Source organism: Ambystoma mexicanum, chromosome 2p, assembly GCF_040938575.1.
Source record: "Ambystoma mexicanum isolate Mex_15411 chromosome 2p, UKY_AmexF1_1, whole genome shotgun sequence".
NCBI classification, from domain to species: Eukaryota; Metazoa; Chordata; class Amphibia; order Caudata; family Ambystomatidae; genus Ambystoma; species Ambystoma mexicanum.
Genome location: NC_090923.1, coordinates 967157109 through 967180085, shown reverse-complemented (window position 1 = coordinate 967180085; position 22977 = coordinate 967157109). Strand labels below are relative to the sequence as shown.

At 43.9% G+C, this 22977-nt stretch overlaps 1 protein-coding gene across 4 annotated transcripts in view; it reads left to right on the top strand.

The window, feature by feature from the left end:
- The window catches only part of SLC25A45 (solute carrier family 25 member 45), a 308119-nt gene that overhangs the window by 180414 nt on the left and 104728 nt on the right, over positions 1-22977 (top strand). For all 4 annotated transcript variants that reach the window (XM_069644766.1, XM_069644764.1, XM_069644767.1 and 1 more), the window contains one exon: positions 4578-4621. In XM_069644766.1, the coding sequence (XP_069500867.1) occupies positions 4578-4621 (44 nt within the window). The remainder of the gene's footprint in view (positions 1-4577; positions 4622-22977) is intronic.

Here is a 22977-nt window from a genome sequence, read left to right as displayed (position 1 = left end):
TGGCAGAGCCAGCATGGACATGTTTTCTTATAGCATTTTACAAAAAGCAAACATGAGGAGGCTCTGATATGGAAATGTTGGCATATATTGGTGCAGCTAGCATGGAATTGTATGGGCACAGCCAGCATGGAAATGTTTTATACTGACATATATTGTTTAATAAGGTGCCATGAAAATGCATTGGAGAATTCTCTTGTGAACTGTTAGGGACTTGAATGCAATGATTTTTTTGTTTGAATTACTTACCAAAACCAATTGCAAACTGCGTGGCTTTTTACCCAATATTTAAGAAAAGTGTCCTGTACAACCAATAATTTTTACCCATTATTTTAAAATTGTTCTCACCCATGTTTCCAGACACCTGATTGGCTGAGCGCCATTCCCCGGGTGCACATTTCGTTTTCACTCCTGCAGTTTGGGAGGGAGTACTGTGCCTTCCTTAATACCTTCTTGCTCAGTCTCTGGTCTCCGCTTTAGTGCTTACCTGTAAGTGTGTGACATCTGTTAAACTTCAACAATGCACATATCAGTGGTAGAAGTGGACCAAACAAAGTAAAGGAACTGTGGTCTTGGCAGGGGAGATTGTAGGGAGAAGCATAGTGCAACATGTGACAAGTTATCTCGCCCGGGGCATTACAATAGTCTAAGTGACTAGTAACTAAGGCTCCAATTACAACTTTACACTTGCACAGGGACAAGAACGGACAAATCCTCTATATAGAATGGTGAATAAACTAGAGGAATGGTAAACAGAAAAAAATAAAAGTAGTGGAACACCGCTCCTGACCGTTCCCGCTCCCTTCGATCACTGGCACACAGGGGAGTTGCTAGGTCTGGAAAAGACCCGGGGCTAAGCCGATGTCGGAACTGTTGGGACTGGGGGCTAGCTAGTCTTTTGGCTGTAGCTCCTGAGATTCTATCCGGGGCTACAACCAAAAGATCAGGGGCTATAGCCCCCTTAGCCCCCCCCCTAGCAACGCCCCTGCTGGCACATATTCGCAGCATATCGGGTTATAGCAATAAATGCCCTTTTTTTAGGCAAACATATTGCGTCAGTCAGAATGAACCAACCTAGCAAAGCTAGAGGTCTACTTTCAGCAGAAACCAACACTGAAACACCTTGTGTTGGCAGAATGTTTATTGACGTGTAGGGTCAGGCCACACCTGCCTAGCTTTGCTCCTGCTGCCTGACTCTAACACAGGAGGTATGCAGGATGTATTCATTTTGATTTGATATGGAAGAGCCGATAGCTCCACCCACAAGGTGCATGCCTCCTGATTAGAGGCAGCTGCATGAACTGACTAAAGCTTTCATCTTTCCTTGATTGCCTATTGTGGGTAATTATGATGGTACTAAGTAACATCAGTCACGAAGGACTCTGAAACTGGAATCCTGGTGATAGCAGCCCAGTAGAATACACTAGAATTATATATGTATTATTAGCACCCTCGTGGGGCATTCAACCAATCAGGCTGTTCAGAAGACTGGTCTTTTTTACTGACAGAATGCGTGAGATTGGACCAGGCTGAAGGCTGCGAGCCCCACACCACAGCCACACTGCCCAAAACTTTGCTCTTGCTTAGCTGTCCCCGCATCACTCTTATTTCTTTTCCGAAATACAAAAACGATTCCCAGCACTTACCTGATTCTCATGTTGGCCTACTTACTCACTTTTCCCCGCCATGGAAATAAAAAAGGGGCTTCCTTTTCATGCACCCTTTTCATGTTTCCGTGGCAGCCATTGTTTGTTGCAAATGTTTTAGTCTCAATAAAGGACTTAAAAAAAAAATATTAGCAACTTTGCCTTATAGGCTTAGTTGCTAATGGTGAAAGTAGCCCAGTGGGAGGTCTGACCTTGCCACACTATCAATTTTGACTTTCAGCAGTTCCATTACTTTTTGCAATAATTTCCACCATTCAAGAGCATTGTTTTTAGGTTCAAGCCTACCTCTTCATGTTACCACTCTATGGCAGATGTAGCTAAACAAAAGTCTCTTTGACCAAATATTCACAATGCCTGGGTGACACCTCATCCTCGATATCTTAGAGTTGGATTCATCTTAGCCAAGGAAGGAGAGCTGCCAACACACAGAAGCAATCCCTCTTGACACCCTCACCCCTGATTAGGAGTAAATATGTCAAGTTGTCTTCTCTGGTTAAATATGTAGACTTTATGTTCATGAAGTTCCAGGTCATGCACAAAGAAATGTCAGTGGGCAACGTTGGATTTGACCCTTCATGCCAAGTATGCAGCTGCAGGAGGAGCCTTAGAGACTAGGCCATTTCTGCGGGGTACGTCAATTAAACTTATTAGCAGACTCCAAGGGGCCCAAAACCGATAGTTTTTGGTCGTAGGAAAAGTGACCATGTTCAGGGTGCTGGCAGGAACTTTCTGTGGCTTCTTATAAAGTGGAGCTCAGCTTAATATTCTCTGCATCACCTTCGATGCATCCATGGGGCTGTTCCTACCTACCACAAGGACACTACCACATGGTATATCCCAGGATGGGACCTTTGGTCTATGGAGGATCATAGACTCTCCATCTCTAGAACTCTCTGCCGGACCAGAGTGACAAAAGACTTTCAGGCTTGGTACCCAAGCATTGAACTTAATTACCAAATTCCGTTCATGACAGTGCAAGGTGTTCTAGCTTCAGGTGTAAAGAGCTTACAGCCCTCTATGACCAGCAGGAACTAGTGTCTTGTGCAGTTAGAGCAAACATAAACCTTCTTAACATCTTAAATGAAAAGTTGTCATTTGTAGCAGTTCTTTTGAAAGGGTTATACTGTAGTAGGCTTGTAGACCAAGACTCTTGTTCTGTTGAAAACCTAGGATCTGGAGCTCCATGTGGGGTGGTAGCTACCAAGGTTTTGGAGACAGAGAATAAACGGGAAATAGGCAGTGGTTTGCAGTCGCCTTCAAGTGAGGTTGTACGTTTTTTTGATGATCTTCTGTGTGGGGTGGTGGAGGAATCATCCCCCATTCATCCAAGTGTAATTCTGGTAGCGGAAGAATTATTAGCGGGCGGGGTGCGGGGAGGATGTATACATAGAAGCAGAGGTTCTGGATACTGTGCCTGTTGAATCAGGGAATTTTGTGATCTTTGACCCTGTCAGACCAAGGGGAAAAAAAGCAAAGCAAAAAGAAGCCGAGAACATATAATCTTGCAAAAAATAAAACATGTAGAATATGCAAAGGTATGCTTCTAAGGGTTCGAGAGCATTTTTGCATAATCTTGTGATCCCCAAAATCTCTTCCCTCCTGAAGTTTCGGAAGCAGCTCAAAACCTTCCTCTTCTCTGCTTTCTCTCTCTCTCTCTCCTGCCGACCTACCTGACCTACCTGTCTGCTGTACCGACTGGTTGCTTGGCTACCCTCAGAGTCTCACTGGGTACCAGGCTCGTTCTTGATCAGACACCCATTCACTGCCTCCGGGCCTACCACCCACTTAGGCGCTGTAACGGTAACCCTACAGTCCCTTGTTCTCCTTACACTGCCCAGAGCTGTGCTGCCCTGGCTGCACTTACTCAGAGCATTGCTGCCCTGTTTTCCCCTCCCCTCTCCCCTGCACTTCCCCCCTACCTTTCCCCTTGCACTTCTCGTTCTCGCACTTGCACGATCTGAATGACAGAAGGCCTAGTAATATTGTTTGTCTTGTCCTCCCTCTGTCTTCCCTCCCTTGTCTTGTTGTGCCTAGAAACACTTGTGTACAGGCACGTTAGAAATGACTTATCATTTCATATCATACATGTGATTAGAACGATTTCAAAAATAACGATTGCAATATTACCGGATAAAAAGAAATACAGATTTTGTTTAACATGGGACAGGGGGCCCTGAAACTCCTGTTTACCTACGCTTCTAACCCCGTCCCCTACCCGGTCCCCCACACCTTTTAAACGCTTAGCCCAACCCCTATATATTTTACATTTGTTATTTCCTATCCGATATAATCACTGCATACCAGTAAGACTTCCATACACCACAGCGAAAAAGCGTCTTTCTACTTGTGTCTATTTCTAACACCGCGTGTCTGCAAACACTCATCTGTAGACATGCTTTGAATTACTGTATATTTAGACCTTATTTATTTACTGCATTCGAATTGGTGACCAGGATATTTTTTTTCACACAATTAGACGGGGTGTAGTGTGCATTCTTCCGTCCTGTGCTGGGACAGATGGTGGGAAGTTTATCTTTGACATTCAGCTTATATTCAGAGCAAAACTACACATCCCACCCCAAATGAAAGGTTACATCACAGCATCCAGTGGGTTTCGCTTTTCAAACACAAATTCATTATCAACGCAGTGTGATGCATTGTCATGTACTGAAATGCATCCCGCAAGCATCACAATCACACACTACTGGAGTGCTTCATTTTCCCACGGGGTCAGCGAAGACGGATAAGATATCCTGATGTTCAAGGCCCTTCACCTCCCCCATTCACCTTTTCACCTACAACCTGTAGCGCCACAAAGTGACTGCCGGGTGATATTTAGAACTACACAAAAACAACAATAAACTAAAATGCAGTGCAAAACATATCTCACCCGCTGTATCTATTGTTTCACAGGAGCCTTGGGACTAGTTGTGGGCCACCCAGTCGACACAGTAAAGGTAAGTGGGTTACTCTTCATAACACAAATGAGCCATATTTGTTTTTACTGCAGATCTCAGGGTGATTATGCAGAAAGGTTGCCAAGCTTTTGATGCCCTTTGGCGCGATTCATGAAAATTGGTGTAAGTGGTGATAGATAAGGGGAGTTTGCTGTATTGCCCAACCTAACCTGATTAAGAATACCCAATAGAAAAAAGGGAAGTTTCCACTCAGCAGATACAAAACAAGAAGCCAGGAATAGCGAACAGGTCCACGCTGAGAGGACTACTGCTACCAGAAGCTTGAGCGGCGCCTGTGGGGCAGAGCACTCGCAATTTGAGCGGCTCACGTGATATAAATTCACTCCTGCAAGCTGAGGCTGCATTTACCCGTTTGACTGCAATCTCCGAACTACTGCCTATCTTTTACAGGTCCACACCAAGAGGACTACTGCTACCAGAAGCCTGAGTGGTTTATGTGGGGCGGAGCTGCTCAGGTCATATAAATTCACTTTCTGTACGTTGAAGCGACGCGGCTGCGGCACAGCAGCGACGCACGCAAAGCGCTTCGCTGTCATGTCATCAGACAGCCAGGAAGAAATGGCGGAAAGGGTTGACAGCCCTGTGAAGTCCTCTAACCCTCCTCTGAATGGGCCAGAGAGTGGCAACATTCAAGTACAGGAGGCTGAGCTAATCAGAGTGGTGGAGAATGTCAAATTGCCTCAATGGTTTTATCCTCTGAGGCAAACAATACGAGCTGCCAACATTGAGGACACAGTAAAGATTACTGTCTATTTTTCTAAAAAGGCTGAGGATTCTAATCTGGCAGACTTGTCAACCTCACCAAACTGTTTGGGTTCTAAGACCATTGAAAGAATTGTGGATGAGATACAACCCCGCCCCCAAACAATGGTGGATTATTGGTGTCCGATTGTAATATCAATGTGGTAGCAGGGGGGGAATGAGACAAGGGCAGAGGAGCCTGTGGTATTAACAAACGTAAGCACTTGCGGACAGGGCCTACCGCCGTCCATAGAATCTATTTTTGGTGTTGGTAATGGTGATAGACAGTCGCAATTTATCATTGTGGACATGATTGCCATTCACCTTGCTCCTGAAATGCAGAAGTAATGACATATGAGGGAGTAGAGGAGGAGGAGGTCAATTTAAACATTTCACAGGGAAGTGCTGTGAGTTGTTCATCTTCCACAAAGTTTAACATACTTGAGAATTTTCTTACTGTGGGGATTGGTTAATGTGAGATCCTAGAGCAGAAACTAGATCTACAATCCCTTGTTTTGAAGAAGCTGGCCTCTAATGAAGCCATGATACTTGACACTCTTGATAGAATTCCTACTAGGGTGGTATCGGAGAAACATGGTTTAGAGGGGCAGGCCGACGGTGGCTGAGAAATGATTTGTGAACAAGATCGAAATCAACTTAAGGAGTGGGAGGTTGGAAAGAAACAAGGGAGGAGATCCAAGAAGGGTATTAGCCAAGCAGTGATGTATGCGACTAGAAGGACAGGTAGAACAATAACGGAATCTATTCTTACTGACACTGAAGGTGAAGTAATGCAGTTAATTGAAACTGATCCTGTTGGCTTTGACGAAGGAGCTATTGGGGTAGAGTCACGGGCAGTCAGTACTTTGTAATGTGAAGTATTTTCAGAAAAAGAAAGGTAACCCAAAAATGGGTGGTGGCAGTGTAGTGGGCGTCTCACTTAATATTGACGGAAAAAGGTGAAATTAGAGAACACGCTCAAAATAAGAAGACAACAGTGATATACAGTCTTTTTGATGCAGCACAACCGTGGAAATCATATGCGTAGTTTGGACACAGAGAGGGTATACGAGCTGTACTCAAGGAAAATAAATTGAAGGCAGCAGTTGGCATTCAGGATGAGGTCTTGGTTGATCTAGAATATCTGGACTGTGCCTCTGGGGCAATAAGGCATACAACACAGAAAGATGTCATGATGCAGACTACAGAGAATGACAGGGCTCGAGCTAAAACGTATACTTGTTTAGTAGCTGATGTAGCATTGGAAGATAGCTATAACAGTAGGGCTTCATCAGTGATTGCACATCCTGTACTTAGATCACAGGAACCAGGTTAATGATGCGCCAATGGTGGCAAGGTCTCTTGAGAACTTTGGAAAAGAAGCATCACACTCTGTAAATAGTGATAGAATGGATTGTGGTATCGAAACTTCTCAGGGGATTGATACAAATTAAATATGCACCTGCAGTTCTGAAATGTAAAGGACTGGAGATTCACAGCCTGTTTTGTACTAGTGATGTGCACTATATAAAGAGAGCTAGGTTTCTGGAACTGTTGCATACCATTATCCCACTGCACTATATTGGTAGCAAGGATATACAGATTGTATACATCCATGAAGATTGTAATTATGCTACCTTAACGGTGTTCTTTAAGTCATTGGATGCTATTAATAATATTATGCAATTTGATTCTGCTTTGGGTAGAAGGGGTTATGACTGTATGATTGTCGATACTGTGCTGGCCCCTCCAGAAACAGAAAAGCATGCTTGGGTACCTAGAGTTATAACCAGGACTAAATACTGCCAAGTGAATCTTGGTGAAGACAACAATGGAACAGGCTCTAAGGTCTTTTGTGATCATAGATATAGCAAGGGTGATGAGCATCCAACTATTCATCAGGGTTCTGGAGGACAACTCGAGTCAGGTAGCATTGGATTAAGAGTGCAAGAGGGTTTCCTAACCATTACTAAACTGACTGATGCAGGCTTGACGGTAACTGGGAATGGGAGAACTAGGAGTGAATGTTGGGATTGGCTATCAAATGTATTTAAGTCATCTGACACCACATGCCCCTAATGAAATGACTTTATTATTAACCTGGAACAATAGAGGCAATTCTCATCTTTTAGGGCATGAGGACATGAAACTGGGGCTCTTACGGCACGTACCTGTAATAATAACACGTTTACACCTGAAACGCTGAATCACCTAATCATGACATGTCCCGCCCTTGTCGCCAAGAGAGCCCTCTTTGGAGATCCATTTAAGATATCTGCCCAACAAGAAGAAGGTGACTCCAGATGGACAAAGATACTAAGAGGACACAACAAGAAACTGATATAGACAGTTGTTCAATTTCTCTCGGACATTTTGGACTATACAAAAGTACCAAACCTAAAGATGATATATAGAAGAAAAATCACCTTTTTCTCCTTTTTTTCCTTTGATTTCTCTCTTCTCTGCCTTTCCCGACTTCCCTTTGTTTTATTCGATTAATTTGCTGTTGCAACCCTTGACAAACTATCTTTGTATGAGAAAACAACAGACAGAAATACTCAGCCGATCATGAGATAACATTTTATGAACCCAAATGAAAAGTTTATGTATAAACTCTATCATTTTAAATAATAATAATAAAAAAACACATTTAGTATGTGGAAAAAGTTTTTAAAGGTGGCCGACTTTGCTATATTCTTTTGTCCTGACCATAGTTAACGGTAGCCGCCGCTCAGATGATCCTCCCCAATACACCACCACTTGCACCACACACTGATTAACCCTTTCTACCATACAATTTCTCTGCGGTTGGTACAATGCCGTTCTCTTATGTTTTACACCACACAACTCCAAATACCCTTGAAAATACTCTCCAGTTATTTGCCTTCCATTATCAGTCAAGACTGAGACCGGAAACCCTTTCCTCTCAAAGATATCCTGCAAAAACGTCACCATGCTCTGTCCCGTCACATCCCACACAATTCAAAACTCTGTCCATCTCAAAAACAGATCTACCAAGACAACAATAGATCTTCTACTGCCACTCCCCATATCAATGAGTCCTACAATATCCATCGCCAACTCACTCCATAGTTTATCTTGGGCACCAACATTTACCATGGGTTGTTGTTTCGCTACAACATTCTTTCCACACATGTCACATTCAATGCACTTCCCAACCATCCTTTCCACATCACTATCAAATCCAGGCCACCAATACTCTCCACTAAAAACTCATTTGGTTTATACACACCAATATGCCCTTGATGGCTAATCTCTACCAGTCTCCTCCTCAAGGCATTGGGGGCTACAACACGTTCCCAACGATACAAGATGCCATCACGCACACCTAGCTCCGACCTTACCTCCCACAAGGATCTCTCCTCCACACTCAAAAGCCTTTTTTCTGGCCACCCTTCCTGGACAAATCTCTTGACATGCACAAAAATCTCCTCTGCCCTCGTTGTAGCTACCCATTCCTCTGGGTAATCACCCCATTGTGGGATACCAATACCATATCGGTTATTTCCTCCTCCTTCACCGACACGTCCTCTACCCCACTCTCATCCTCACCAAGCCGTGACATGTAGTCTGCCCTCACATTCTCTTTACCAGAAATAACCTCCACATTAAATTTGTGTCCCTGCAACCATGCCACCCAACATGCTACCCTCCTTGACACCTTATCCAATCCTTTCTTCTCAAAAATGGATTTGAGTGGTCTATGGTCGGTTCTGATAGTAAACTCTACCCCCACATAAAATTGCTAAATATTTTGATGCCCCAATGGCATGCCAAAGTCTCTTTTTCCAAGACACAGTAGTTCCTCTCCGCACCTCGTAGCATCCTTGATGCATGCATAACAACAATGTCCTGGCTGTCATTCCAAAACTGGGTTAACACCGCATCAATCCCTGCCTCACACACATCCACTGAAATAGTACACTTCTTTCCAGTGTCAAACATCGCCATTGCATTTGACATTCCCCTCTCAAATTCAACACCCTTTTTGAGCAAGCCTTTCATATTAGTTACCTTGTCGGCAAAATTATTAACAAACGTATGATAAAATTCTATCATACCCAGGAAGGATCGTAACTCCCTTTTTCCTTTGGGAGATCCTACTTTCTTAATGCCATCCACCAAATCCTTTCTTGGTTGCAGTCCTTCCGCTGATATCTCATGTCCCACATATTCCACAACATGCTTCCCAAATGTACACTTCTCCACCCTCAAAGTTATGTCTCTCTCTCCCACCTCTTCCACCACCTTTCTCACATTCTCTTCATGATTTTCCCATGTATCTCCACACACCAAGATGTCGTCCTGAAAACAGCATACTCCTTCCATTCCTTTCGGTAACTTGTCCATCACCTTTTGATAGACCGATGACGTGGACACTAAACCAAATGGCATCCTGCAAAATTGGAAAATGTCTTTGTGTGCAATAAATGCTGTGAGACTTCTGGATGCTTCATCCAACTGTATCTGGTGGTAATAAGATGCCATGTCCAACTTGGTAAAAAATGTTGCCCCATCAACCAACACTAACATCTCCCACATGTTGGGCAAAGGTTCTCTCTCCGCTATGGCACATTTATTCAATTCCCTCAAATCCACACATACCCTCAGTTCCCCACTGGATTTCCTGACAACCATGAGGGGAGATATCCACTCAACAATTCTTGTAGGTTTGATCATTCCTGCCTCTCTCAACCTCTTTAGTTCATCTCCCACTCCATCCCTAAGTGCCATGGGAACAGATCAAAGTTTTGTCACCCCCGCTGTACTTCCTTCCTTTAAAACAATCTTGTGCACCATTCCTTTCATGCACCCAATCTTTTTTAAAAATACGCTTGGAAAATGTTCCACCACACTCATTCCTTCTCCCACATTGAGCACTTGATCATGCATATTAGGGTCTAATTTATTTTTAGACCTTTCCGCTCCCTCGATCCTAGCAATGTCTCCCCAATATTTGTGACGTATACCTTGCCTTGGGTATCTCTCCCTTTGAACTGCAAACATGCCAAAAAGTACCTTGTGACGTCAATCTTCCCACAATTGTACCCACCAGGTCTTTTATCTTAAGGAGCCAGATCTGCTACATTTCCACCCACAACGCTTTCATACACTTTGCATGACATAAGTGATAACTTTGCTCTGGAATCAGCCATCATCCACACTACCTTCCCATTCACTCAAATATTGCAGATGGACTATCACAATTATCTTCTCCACTGTGCATTACCATATTCACTGTGACAATTTCTACCCGCTTCTCTTCCTCCTCACCAGATGACTGGTGCACTTCCTCACCCACATAGAACACCTTCTTCCCACCACTCAACATATAATTTTTGCAGCAATTTGCATAATGACCCCATCTCTTACACTTATTGCAAGTTACCTTTCTTCCTGGGCACACTAGCGAGATAGCAAAGTGACTTGCACTTGCATAGCGAAAACACAATCTTTCACCACCCTTAGCCCCGTTTGACTTTGTTACCCTTCACATCCACCCCTTCAAGCCCCCTCTGGGCTTTTTCCTTCCCTTTTTTCACATTCTTATATTCCTTGGTGGAATCATCCACCCTGAGTATTTCACTCGGTAACACTCTATTCTCCTTACTGGCCAACTTCGCCACACATTGCATTGTGTGCTCCACCCTTTTCGCTATTGCCATCATCTCCTCCAAATTTGGCTCCTCCTTCAGCCAAGTTTCCTTTTGTCATTTGAACAATGAATCATGAATTGGTCTCGTATTTATTCGCCCAGTTTCTCCCCGAATTTGCAACTCAGTGCCAGATGGCACAATGCCATAATTAACTCTTCCACATTTTCTCACTCTCATTGTTCCTTCACTCCAAAATCGTATCCCTCCAACACAGTACTCGTCTTAACATTAAAATGGGGATCAGATTTCACTAATGCATTGTCAAACTCATTGACCCCACTTTCCTGGTCAAGGTCAGCAATCTCCGGCAAAGTCTAATAAATCCTCTGGCCCTCATACCAAAGGAAATGCATTAATAGGGAAACTTTACGTTCAGCTGAAATGCTGTTCCCGCATGCAGCCTTCATATAGTGTATGAAACCTTTCTTCCAAGCTGCCCATTTTACTTTCACAGGACCGGGACTCGCCATAAACACATGTGGTCCTGGGACGCCTTCTATGGACATTATCGCAGTGGTGTTTGCATTCCCTCTTTATCTGTCTCTCCGCCTACTGCGCCCTCTGTGACAATACTCACTGTGTTGGTAGTATATAACCCTTGTGTCTGATGTTTGCTTCCAGGCGGTATGCCTTATTTAACAGTATTGTATGTACTGGACCTTTAGTTTCTCCCTTGATTCAATTGGTGGTTTACAACACAATGTTGCATTAAGAAAATAAAATAAATGTATTCACTCTCACCTCATTGTTCTTTGGGAGCTCTTTAACAATTCTTGCCATAATTACTTGCATATGTGCTCTTGCCCAAGGGCCCTGGGCACACACACGGTTACACTTCTCTGGTTTGGAGCAAACGAAATGTGCCTGCCGCATTCTTCCAGCTCCAACTTGTCAGCTGATCTTATGCATGTCCTGATGTGACGTTGTGCTTCCCGGCTGATCACTTTTTGCTCTCGCGACCTGCTGTGAGGGCACGCACGCCGTTAACACGGCCCTGCCCCCTCTGCTGAAACGTTAATGCCCACTGCTTGCCTTGGATATTAGGCGAGCAGGGCTCAATCGGCACGCGCCCTGCTCACCACACCTCACAACTGCTCTTCCTCTTCGCGCTTGTACACATACTTTTGCTGCGATTCCGGTGAGTATGGGTGAGCGTTCTGTGCTCATGGTCCTACTGTGCTATCCTTCCATTCAGTCTCTCCTGAAGTGGCCGCCGCTGCACGCTGTTTCGTTCCCTTTGTTTCTCCTTGAAAGGCTGCAGCTCTTCCTGCCTCCGGTGCTGCCTCTCAGCTGTATCTAGTCTCCTGTCTTGCTCAGTCTCTTCTGAAATGGCTGCCACTGCATGTTGTTTTGCTCCTTGTCTTCAGAGCTGATTGCTGGCCGCACTTAATGGAGGGGGTCTGCAACCTCTTTAAATCCTCCTCGCCAATGTAATTATGAGGTCCTCACACTTCTGGGTGTACATTAGTTGTTTATTCTAAGATAAGGGAACAGCATAAAATCCCCAAACAATGCACAAGATAGCAGTGGAGCAACTGACCATAATCAAGGAATAACATTCCACAGCTGGGGCTGGACACTCTACATTCCAAGCACTCCATATTCACTGTCAATGTTCCAACTACTGCTAAGCACATACATCACAACAGTTTCCTCTAACAGCTCTAGCATCATTGAATCTATCTCTGTGTGGGTTGCCTTTGGCATGTTGCTCATTGATATGAGTATTCTGCAGGGACACAAGAGGGATCACTATCCCTTGATTGCTAGTCTAGACCGTTATAGATCTGCAACCAATCGGGGGAGGCTGGTATCTTGACTACCAGTCTACAGCTTAATCGCAGCACATGGAGTACTAACAATATAGAGGAAGCTGATCAGCAGGCCGCTGTTAGTCTTTTATCTTTTATCACCGAGTGTGGAAACCACGGGTTGTTATACACAGGGCCTGGAGGACATCAGAGGCCGTATTAAGTATTAATGGATATGAAAGTTACATAAATTCGGTACAGTCTCATATCCTGAATAACAATAGAACTAAGGTAAGGTTGGGAGTGGGATTTAAAAATGCTGTTCATTGTCATCACTTTGATAAAGAACTTGTGACAGGAAAAGGATCTAACATGCAGAATTACGTATTCTGATTCTACTTTATCCACTAATCATGCTAAAATAGTAAAGAAAATAAGTGATAATTATCAGAAGTGACTCAAAAATCATAAGCAAAGTATTGAGTGCAAGACATGGGAGAGATTGGTAATTAGCTCACAAACTAATGACGTTAAATCATTTTGGAATATCATCAACACTGTCTGTAATAGCACAAGTACAATCTGTGGGGGTCTCCCATGATGATTGGAAAGCACATATTAACAATACTTTGAGTAGACCTGCCTCCTCCTATATTGTTAATACTTCCAGCCATGACCGATGGCAATATACATTGTGATATCTGGATTTAGCCAAAATTATTGGCACAATTAAATCTTCCAGAGCACCTGGCCCGACTGGATTTGCAATTTGTTAATAAAGGCTATTCCAATCATCTGGGCTAAGACTTTGAATGGGCTGTTTCATTGGATCATCCTATCTAATTATCTGCCTATATCTTGGACTGAGAATATCATCGTCCCAGTACACAAGAAGATGTGGCGCCAATCCCGGAAATGACCATTTATTGGCGATGCTCGACGCCCATGCTAAGATCATTGCACATGTACTTCTTTCCGAACTGAACACCTGGATTGATGATAATACGCTCCTACCAATCAACCAAACTGGTTTTTAGGAAACGTGCTTGCACGACTGTGAACATGCTGGCGCTAGTTACTGTTATCGAGCAGCCTTTGTTGATATGTAAACAAGCGGTCCAAACAGGCATTTATAGAATATAGCGCAGCATTTGATACTGTAGTGAGGAATAGACTTTGGTCGAAACTTAAGAACTGGAACATTCCCACTGGCCTTCTTAATATGATTATTGCTCTACATGACAACACTAGGGTACAAATATGCATGGACCATCATGGCACCATGACTGGTTGGATTTACACCAACATGGTCTTAAACAAGGTTATGTCCTTCCTCCCATTTTATTCAACCTCTAGTTGGCCTATTTGGGAGCAGGATTCGAAAATTCAGCCTCTTTACTGCCTAAATTGGGGAATGTTGGACTTCAGTGGCTCGCATAGGCCGACGATGTTGCAATACTGCACTGCACACCAAAGGGATTGCAGTCCTCATTGGATAAACCTGCTGTATACACGCACCAGAATTCTCTTAAGATCAATACTGGGAAAACCAAGAATGTGGTTTTCAGATCTAAATCTTCCAAGGCTCATGTCAAACCTACTTGGAAACGGTGGTCAGTCATAATGTAGAATGCAATAATGTAGAAAGTCAAAATGTCGATTTTTTTTTAGAAAACAATAATGTCGAAAAACAATAATGTCGAATATTTTCTACATTTTTTTGAATTTTTTCGAAAAAAATTAATAAATATATATATAATTAAAATGTGTTGAGTATGAGGGGTGAGAGGGTGGTGGGGGGTGGACCCCCCCTAGTAAATGATACTCTTCTTGTTTATTTATTTATTGATAGTGTTAATTGACATTTTTTTCGACATTTTTTTTTCGAAAAATTGACTCTTTTCATTATATGTATAGGTTTTCGACATTATTGATTTCTACATTTTTTTTTCTACATTTTTGTAAGTCGACATTTTTTTTCTACATTATGACTATAAACCCTTGGAAACGTAACCAAGTATCGGTGGAAGAGGTGACTATGTGTCGATATTTGGGTATTATGGTGGACTCTTCCCTTAATTGGAAGGCACATTTGGAACAGGTTCAGATCCAAGTATCGCAGGTGTCAGGTGCCATAAGATCTATGTCCCATCACTGCGGGGGCTACTCTGTTGGGGTTATCATCAGTCTATACTTAATTAAGATCCTTCCAGTAAGTGTGTACACCTCTGAAATCTGGGCCAGGGATAAGATAATTGAAATAAAAAAGTTGGAGCAAAATATTTACTTCCGAAGAACACTCTGGCTGAATACACTAACCTCAAATTTGAGATTAGAGCTATTCGGCCTAAGAACCTCTTACGCTGTTTCACTTTATATTGGAAACCTTTCAATTCCACATGTGATTACTTACAAGGGCTGTTATGGAAGGTCATTGAAACTCCTAGTTTGCTCATAAAAAAGAGCATCATTATTGACATTCACAAAAGCTGTGAGTATTGGGCCACATGATTGCTGGAGGATGTCTTGGGCAAATCGTATATTTTCTACAGAAATTGGGTTTGTGGACTCCTGTTTGTCAATAGTAGGGAACAAACCTATGTCGATCTGGCTGCCAAAAGTCTCTCAGATATGTTTGTTCAGTACATTGACGACAGAGTGTCAAATCTGAAATATATTAAGGGGTATCTAGGGAACTTCTCAATGTGGGAATATCTAAAACTTACATTTTATTTGATTACCACCCTTGGAGTGATAGGTGCCCGAAATGGTATTCCGAAGGGAGGGAGGTTCTACCGACTTTATTTATTTATGTATTTATGTATTTATTTATGTATTTATTTATTTATTTTTGCATTTGGTAAGCGCACTAAGCCTGGAGGCATGAAGGTGCTGGTTACAAGGAGACATAGCAAGCATGATTACAGAAGTATAGGCTTAGGCTTTCATACAAAAGGGGATTTGCAGAAAAGAGTAAGGTCTTGAGCTGTTTCCGGAAGACCCAATATGATTGCTCAGCTCTGAGAGCCGGGGCTAAAGAGTTGCAGTTCTTGGAGGCAATGGCAGGGAAACTCGACCCACCCGATCTTTGTTGTTTGAAGTTTGGGATACAGAGTTGATGAGAACGGGCAGCTTTAGAGGACTATGATTTTGCAAATTTCTGAGAGAGATAACTTGGTGCGTAGTTGGTGAGGCATGTATGCGTGATAGCTAAGGATTTAAAGATGATTCACTCACAGATTGGTAGCCGGTGAACTCTCCTTCTTGCAGCTGAAATGTGGTACATCATTGGGATGTTGAGGGCTGCTCTGAGGGCATTATTTTGTATGATTTGAAGCTTGTTAATGTTACATGAGGATGTTCCACTCAATAGGGCATTACAGTAATCAAGTCTCGAGCCTATGAGAGCTCTCACAAATGGTAACACAGCTTTCTGTAGTTAGGAAGGGTCTGCAGGTGTTGATTAATTTGGGAGTGTGTGCTGCTGACGAGGTGATAGTGTGGACCTGCTGAAATAAGGAGATGTGGCGTTGAGATAGAAGCCCAGGGTCTTGACGTCGCTGGAGACTTGGATGGTGATGCCATCTATGGTGAAGGATTTGTAGGATTGGTTGAGCTTACTTAGTGAATTCTGTGTTCCCACCTATCGAATTTCAGTCTTTTTGTCATTTAGACAAAGATAGTGGGACACCATCCAAGCCTGTATGACGTGAAAGACTGAGTGTAGATCAGTCATGTCCGTAGTATAGTTCCGAGTAAGGGGAAGAAGGATCTGCATGTCATCCGCATAGTTGGTGTAGGAAATACCTTTGTCATCAAGCAAGTCCAATAGGGGTTTTGTAAATATGTTGTAGGGTGGGGGACACGCAGGATCCTTGACCGACACCGTAGCTGGGGTGGGGGCTGCTGCACAGGCAGAAAAGTATCTCATTGTCCTTCCTGATAGAAATGAGGCAATCCACGCAATGGCTTCTGGGGAGAAGTGGGCAGCCAAAGTCAGATGTCGACACAGAATTTGGTGGTCCACCAAATTGAAGACAAGTCTAGCAGTAGTAGAAGGACTGATTTGCTAGTATCTTTGATTGCATCCAAATGGTTCTTTAGATCCAGCAGGGCAGATTCAGCGGCATCAACGGAGCGGAATCCAGATTGGCACTTGCCTAGGATGTTATTAGATTCCAGGTAAAGCTGAATCTGGATGTGGGCTGTTCAGTCCAGGATTTTCAGAAGAAACAGGACAGTGGTGATGGGGGCGATAGTTTGTGGGGATGACCGGGTCCAGAGAAGGTTCTTTTAGACAAGGAAGGACCCAGGCATCATTCAGCGAACGAGGCATTGATCAAGGTGGCGATGAAAGGAGCAAGAGTATCAGCGCAGTCTTTAATGACTGATGCTCGGGATATGTCTCCCTGGCAGCGGCAGGGTTTGAAACTTTTGATCATGTCAGCCGCCTCAGACTCTGTGAGGGAATTGAAGCTGAAGGAGGTAACTTTGTGGTGAGCAAACAATGGAATGCACAAAACATCTCCTGTTAGTATGCCCTTCCTTGATTTATTTAAGATCATTACACCTGCAAGCAGCTGGTTTGAGACTGGATAAGACTGTTAATATGGATAATATTTGCAATCTGTTTATGAATGCAAATAGTGATATTTGTATTTATCATCTGATGAAACTCTTGGCGCAAATTAAAAATGTCCTAAGTAGTTTTAACTTTTGATGTAATTGTATACGTTGGATCCTGCTGATTGGATTTTAAATGTGTACTTATTTTATTGATCATAATTGGAAAGCTGTTTATAATTGTATTAAAAGGTCTACTTTTGTTAACTGCATAATACTAATAAATGAAATTAAACGAAAATCGGATTAAACCTGGTGTTAGTTCTCCAAATAACTTGGCAACATGAGTATCCTGTGATGATAAATTCTCTTTATGAGATACATTTTGATCAATTTTCACCATCACATTGATGGCGGAAATGAATAATACACAGTAGTGGTAAATACTACAACTGTATATTTTTATAATGTACCATTTTTGTACCCTTTCATGCATTACATGGGTAAGGTGGTGAGAGGGTGGGTACCAGAGAAACCTTTCATCCCTTACAATGGCCACATCAAAATGTTTTTTTCCCTGAATTTTTTCTCAGTGAAAAAACTTGAAAACACTTTTTTTTGGCGTCATTTAACAATTTCTACCTCCACCTCTAGGTTGGAGGTACACATTGGGGGTCATGCTGAGTTGGGCGGTAAGGGTTACCGGGCACCGGTAAGGAGACCAGTGCCAGTAAACCCTAGCTGCCCAATTCCGAGGTCCCTTAGCGGTAACCGCAAAGAACGTGTGGTCTGACCACACGTCCTTTACGGGTCCTGCTAAGGGACCAGGGCGCTAATTATAGGCCTGTTATTCGCGGGCCCGTAATTAGCGCATTCCCCATTCCCATTAAGCCCTATGGGGGCTCAAATGGGAATGGGGAATGGTTGGTTGAATGGGGACTTACCGGGTCCACACAGGTCGGAATGTCCCGGTAAGTCCCCATTCAACCAGACCGGACACAGACCCGGTATTGGAGGCAGCCATGGTGCTAATAGCACCATGGCTGCCTCCAATCTCGGAATGAGCCCCATTGTCAGATTTCCATTTTGAAAATCCACTGTGCAATACCCCTGCCGTCGTCTGATGTATTGTATTTGGCAAATGCTCCCTTTTTGGCTGTTACCTGCCAACTTGAATTGAATATTTAAATATATGACATTATACATGAAATCAACCCTTCTCTTGCCCAACAAACATGGACTGGGAAACCAACCAGTGATATTATGAGCCATGCTTCTTGTGATATTACAAGATGTAATGTCCTGCATTGAGAAGCACTTGTCCCTTTCTGGGGGCCCCACTGCCTCAGTGAGGCCAGTTCCTTGTTAGCTTTACTGCAACCAGTCCTTTCTGAAACTCCTCAAGACACGCCTCTTCCTTCTCTCTCCCTCTACCCTGCTAACCTAGTTCTCTGTCCTTTCCCTCTCTCTCCCTCCTATTCCTTCCAGCATGCTGACTGGCTGCCTGGTGTACCTCAGAGTCTCACTGGTCCCCGGAACCCCTGCCAGTCTTCTCTCGCACTTGCCTCTGGGCCCTACACCCCACACACACTCAGAAATTAACCCAAGAGAGTGGCTCTCTCTTCACTTACCCCAGTCTCAACCCTGTGACCCTCTGTGCACTTGCTTGATCCCTACGCACCATGCCTGAAGATCGTCTGTCTGTTTCTCGTGTGTCTCCACCACCCTAATTGTATTGTTAAAATTGAAGAATCGCCGTCAAGCCTATTTGCTATATCCCATACTGTTAAATGTGTTTTATCCACTTACTCTGCCTGTGCAGACTATTACCGTCTCAGATTTTCAAGGTCTATGAGCGACCGTTGTATTTTCCCGTGTTCCCAGCTTCCTTGCGCACTTTGAAACACTTGCCTGTGTATAGGCGCTATATAAATAAACAGTACCATACCATACCATATCAAATATCCCCACGGCCTGATGGCTTCTGTTTCCATTGTAATCCTGCCGAAGAACTGCACTGTTTCAGCTGTGTAGGATGTGGTTTACACTGTAATCCTTTTCGGCCAATGGCCTGGGATTTTTCTTCCTACATAGGCTGTCTCTTGTCCCTCCCTGTTTCCCTGCATTTTTCTAGTTGAGGGCCTAGGGAGGGACAAGGGATTGGAATTCATCTTCCCACCCTCACAGTGTAAGCTGGAAAGAGCTGAGGTGGTGTAGAGCGTAAGAGCAAAGTCTGTAAGAAGCAGTGTGGGTGATTGGTGCCCGCAGGCATAGGGCCGGATGTCTATGGATCGGGGAGCCTTTTCATTAAGTGTGGGCTTGCAGACAGGGGGGCGCAGTTGAGGGCCAGCACATGCACGTACAAGGCCATCCCTCAGCCACTCAGGGGGTGCTCAACGGCAACCTGGCTCATCTAGGTGACCTTCAAAGGCCCTGCCATTGTGCCCTTGTGCTTCAACTCCAGGTCTGGTAAACTCCACTTGATATGATATGACATTTATAGCGCGCCTATATACAAGTGTTTCAAGGCACTTCCCCCACCTCTCCAACAGAGTGCATGGTCCTTCACATATTTCTTGGCCTATGATGCTGGCACCTGCACACGTGAGGTTGAACCTTTAAAACAAAATGCTAGGTATGTGTCAACACGAATACGTCATTCAATACAGAAGCCAAGCCCTTGGCTTTGTCAATTATTCTTTCCCTTTCATCAACACGGTGGCGTTCTACTTGCAAGGTAAGGCATCGGTAAGGGCATGTCTTAGTATTTCTGTTTCTTATTGTAATGCTTGTTTCACTTAATAACTTACCCCACAATGCTTTTAACAATAGTGGGAGTTTTCTGTGTCCCAATGCACTTTAGTGCAACTCTGACTGAGTCTACAAAGGTTCCTTTGTCACACACGCTGGCCCTCATTATGATGACTGCGGGTGCAAACAGAATAGGCAGAATCGGTGGTTCTGCATCTTTTCTCTGCATCTGCGCAGATTCTCTATTTATGTATGCCTTGTCCAACCACATGTATAGCTATGCACACCTATATAGAGCATTACCATGTAGGCATGCTGATAATTGCCAACACTATAAGTACAAGGATACACTTCTCAACAAATGTGCACCACCTGAAACCAGGTGCAAATGAATTGTGGAGGCACTATACAAGACCCAAAATAACCACCATGCATGCTTAATTTGCCTGAGGCAACACAGTTGGGTTGGACCAGCAGCAGGCAGCAGAACAACCAGCTCGGCAGCTTGGCAAGTAATCAGCGTGGCATCAGCCTCCACGCAGGAGTCTATCCAATCAATGCCAACAGAGGGTGAACTGTCCAAATGATGTGAATTCAGGTTGAAAGGGAACAAAAGAAACTTCATTGTATTTCGCAACCCCACTCCACCACACAAGAGCTCACGAGTCCTTACAGGCATCAAGAACAATAGTATGCAGATTAGGGAGGATAGCTGGTCCATTGCCCACAGTAAAATAAAGCTCCCTGAACAAATTCATGAGAGCCTATGATCCCTTAGTAAGCCCCTATCTAAAACGATGCCACGGTGTAGAAACGAAACAACACTTTACAGTAGCTAGGCTGATTGCAACCGAAAATAATTCAGCGCAACAGCAGATCCGAAAAATGGAACTGACTCCTGAAATTAAGTGAAATCAAAGAAACTGATGGTACTCCTATGAAAGTGACTAACTGGTGGACCATGCAGAGAGGCCCCAAATCACGAGAGCTGCAACCTTGAAGCTCATTGGATTTCCCACAGGGGTTAAAGGTTCTGATTTGTCTGGATTTGAGGATGGGGATAGCTCAAAGGCAATTGGGCCTATCGAGGATTCCAGGTGCTATTATACCACAGGTCGCGAAAACCGACCAAAAAATCTTCTCCAACTGAGAAATGAGACAGAACATTAGAAAACCCCCCTAGCAATAACCAAAAGAAAGGGAAAAGTCTTGTTTAGCAACTCTCATATTCTAATATTTCCTGATGTTAGTTCAAGTACAGAAAAAGAGGAGCAGATAGCTGCTTGAACCCACCAATAGAGCACTTCAAAAACGGGGGGCTGGAGGGGTGTAAGCATAAATATTACTCTCTGCGAGCCTGAGCGTGGTAAATAAAGCGAAGCAGTACATTTTTATAGTTCCAGAACCGGCAATAGCTTTGTTGAAGGAGTGTCAGAAAAACGAGAAGGGATCGGACAACGATGACCAGGAGGAAGCTGAAGCATGAGGTTATGTGACAGGGATTGCAGACTTGCAGAGGTCATTCTTATGAGGTCAAGGTTTCAATTATGGGAGGGCCTGACAAACAGGAACCGGGTCTAATACCTAGGAAGCAGCAGAGCACTGTGGATTTCATTGAGGGTAACATAGGGGAAAGAGATGGGGGATTGCATACTTTGGCACAGGATTTTCTGGCCAGGGCGGCGGCATGTGATGTGGGAATGCAAGGAGCCTAGATGGCACCTAGGTATTGAGAGAAGGAAGTGGGTGGGGCAGAGTGTAATAGTATGCATGATAAACTAGGGGGATCAATATCTTGTTACATAGGAAATTCAGAGGTAAAACGTCTTTCGTGAAATGCGATCCTGAGGGGAGATAAAGTTAGCCTCAGTCAAGTGAGATGGACACCTCATAACTCTGTGTTGCAAAGTGATGTCCAGGCTTCTTACGGTAACCTCTAAGGTTTATTAGCAAGTACTTGAGTTACAGTTACAAGAAGATATAGACAGGACATAACACTGGGGCTCCCATCAGCCAGGCTGGGGAGCACTAACTGCCTGAGTGTGGAACCCTTGGGTCAACATTCTAACATCCATAAGGCAACACTCCACATGACATCACCAGCTCCCCGCATCCACAGGCAGTCACTATATAACACATCTCCTTCCTTTACTAACACACAATACACACACACACACACACACACAGGTACTACATAACAAATCTCCTTCCTCTACTAAAACACACTACACCCACACAGGTATATCATGGAGCATAACACAACACATCTCCATTCTTTACAATGTCAACACACGGGGAAAGAATGTCACTCACACACCTTGCTCATTCACATGAAAGCTGATCTCCAACGCACACTGACGTCACCAAAGATTCGCATATGCAGGTGGGGCAGCGCAAACTTCTCTGCAAAGAACAAAAGCAAGTGGGGCCTTATGCCCTTATCCTCACACAAAGGGAGAAAACACCTTCCACCAGCTAATACTCCTTTTCAACGAACATCAAGTGGTGCTGAAAAATCCCAAACGTCATAGCTCTATCAAACCTCCCTTCTATTGGGAAATAATACTCTAGATAGATCTCCTACTCTACACACAACACCACACTGCTACGACGAGGAAACAAGAATGCATCTTTTTATACAGGGATGCACACTCACATCAAATCTCAATGTTATGCTGGAGGCACTACCTCCCCGACCTCTGTGGCACACACCACACTCAAAGTGGAAGCTGGAGGCGCTACCTCCTTGACCTCTGTGGCATACACACACCACACTCAAACTATATGCTGTAGGCGCTGCCTCCCTGACCTCTGTGACTCCACTACCCCACTCACAATAACCACTGGTGGC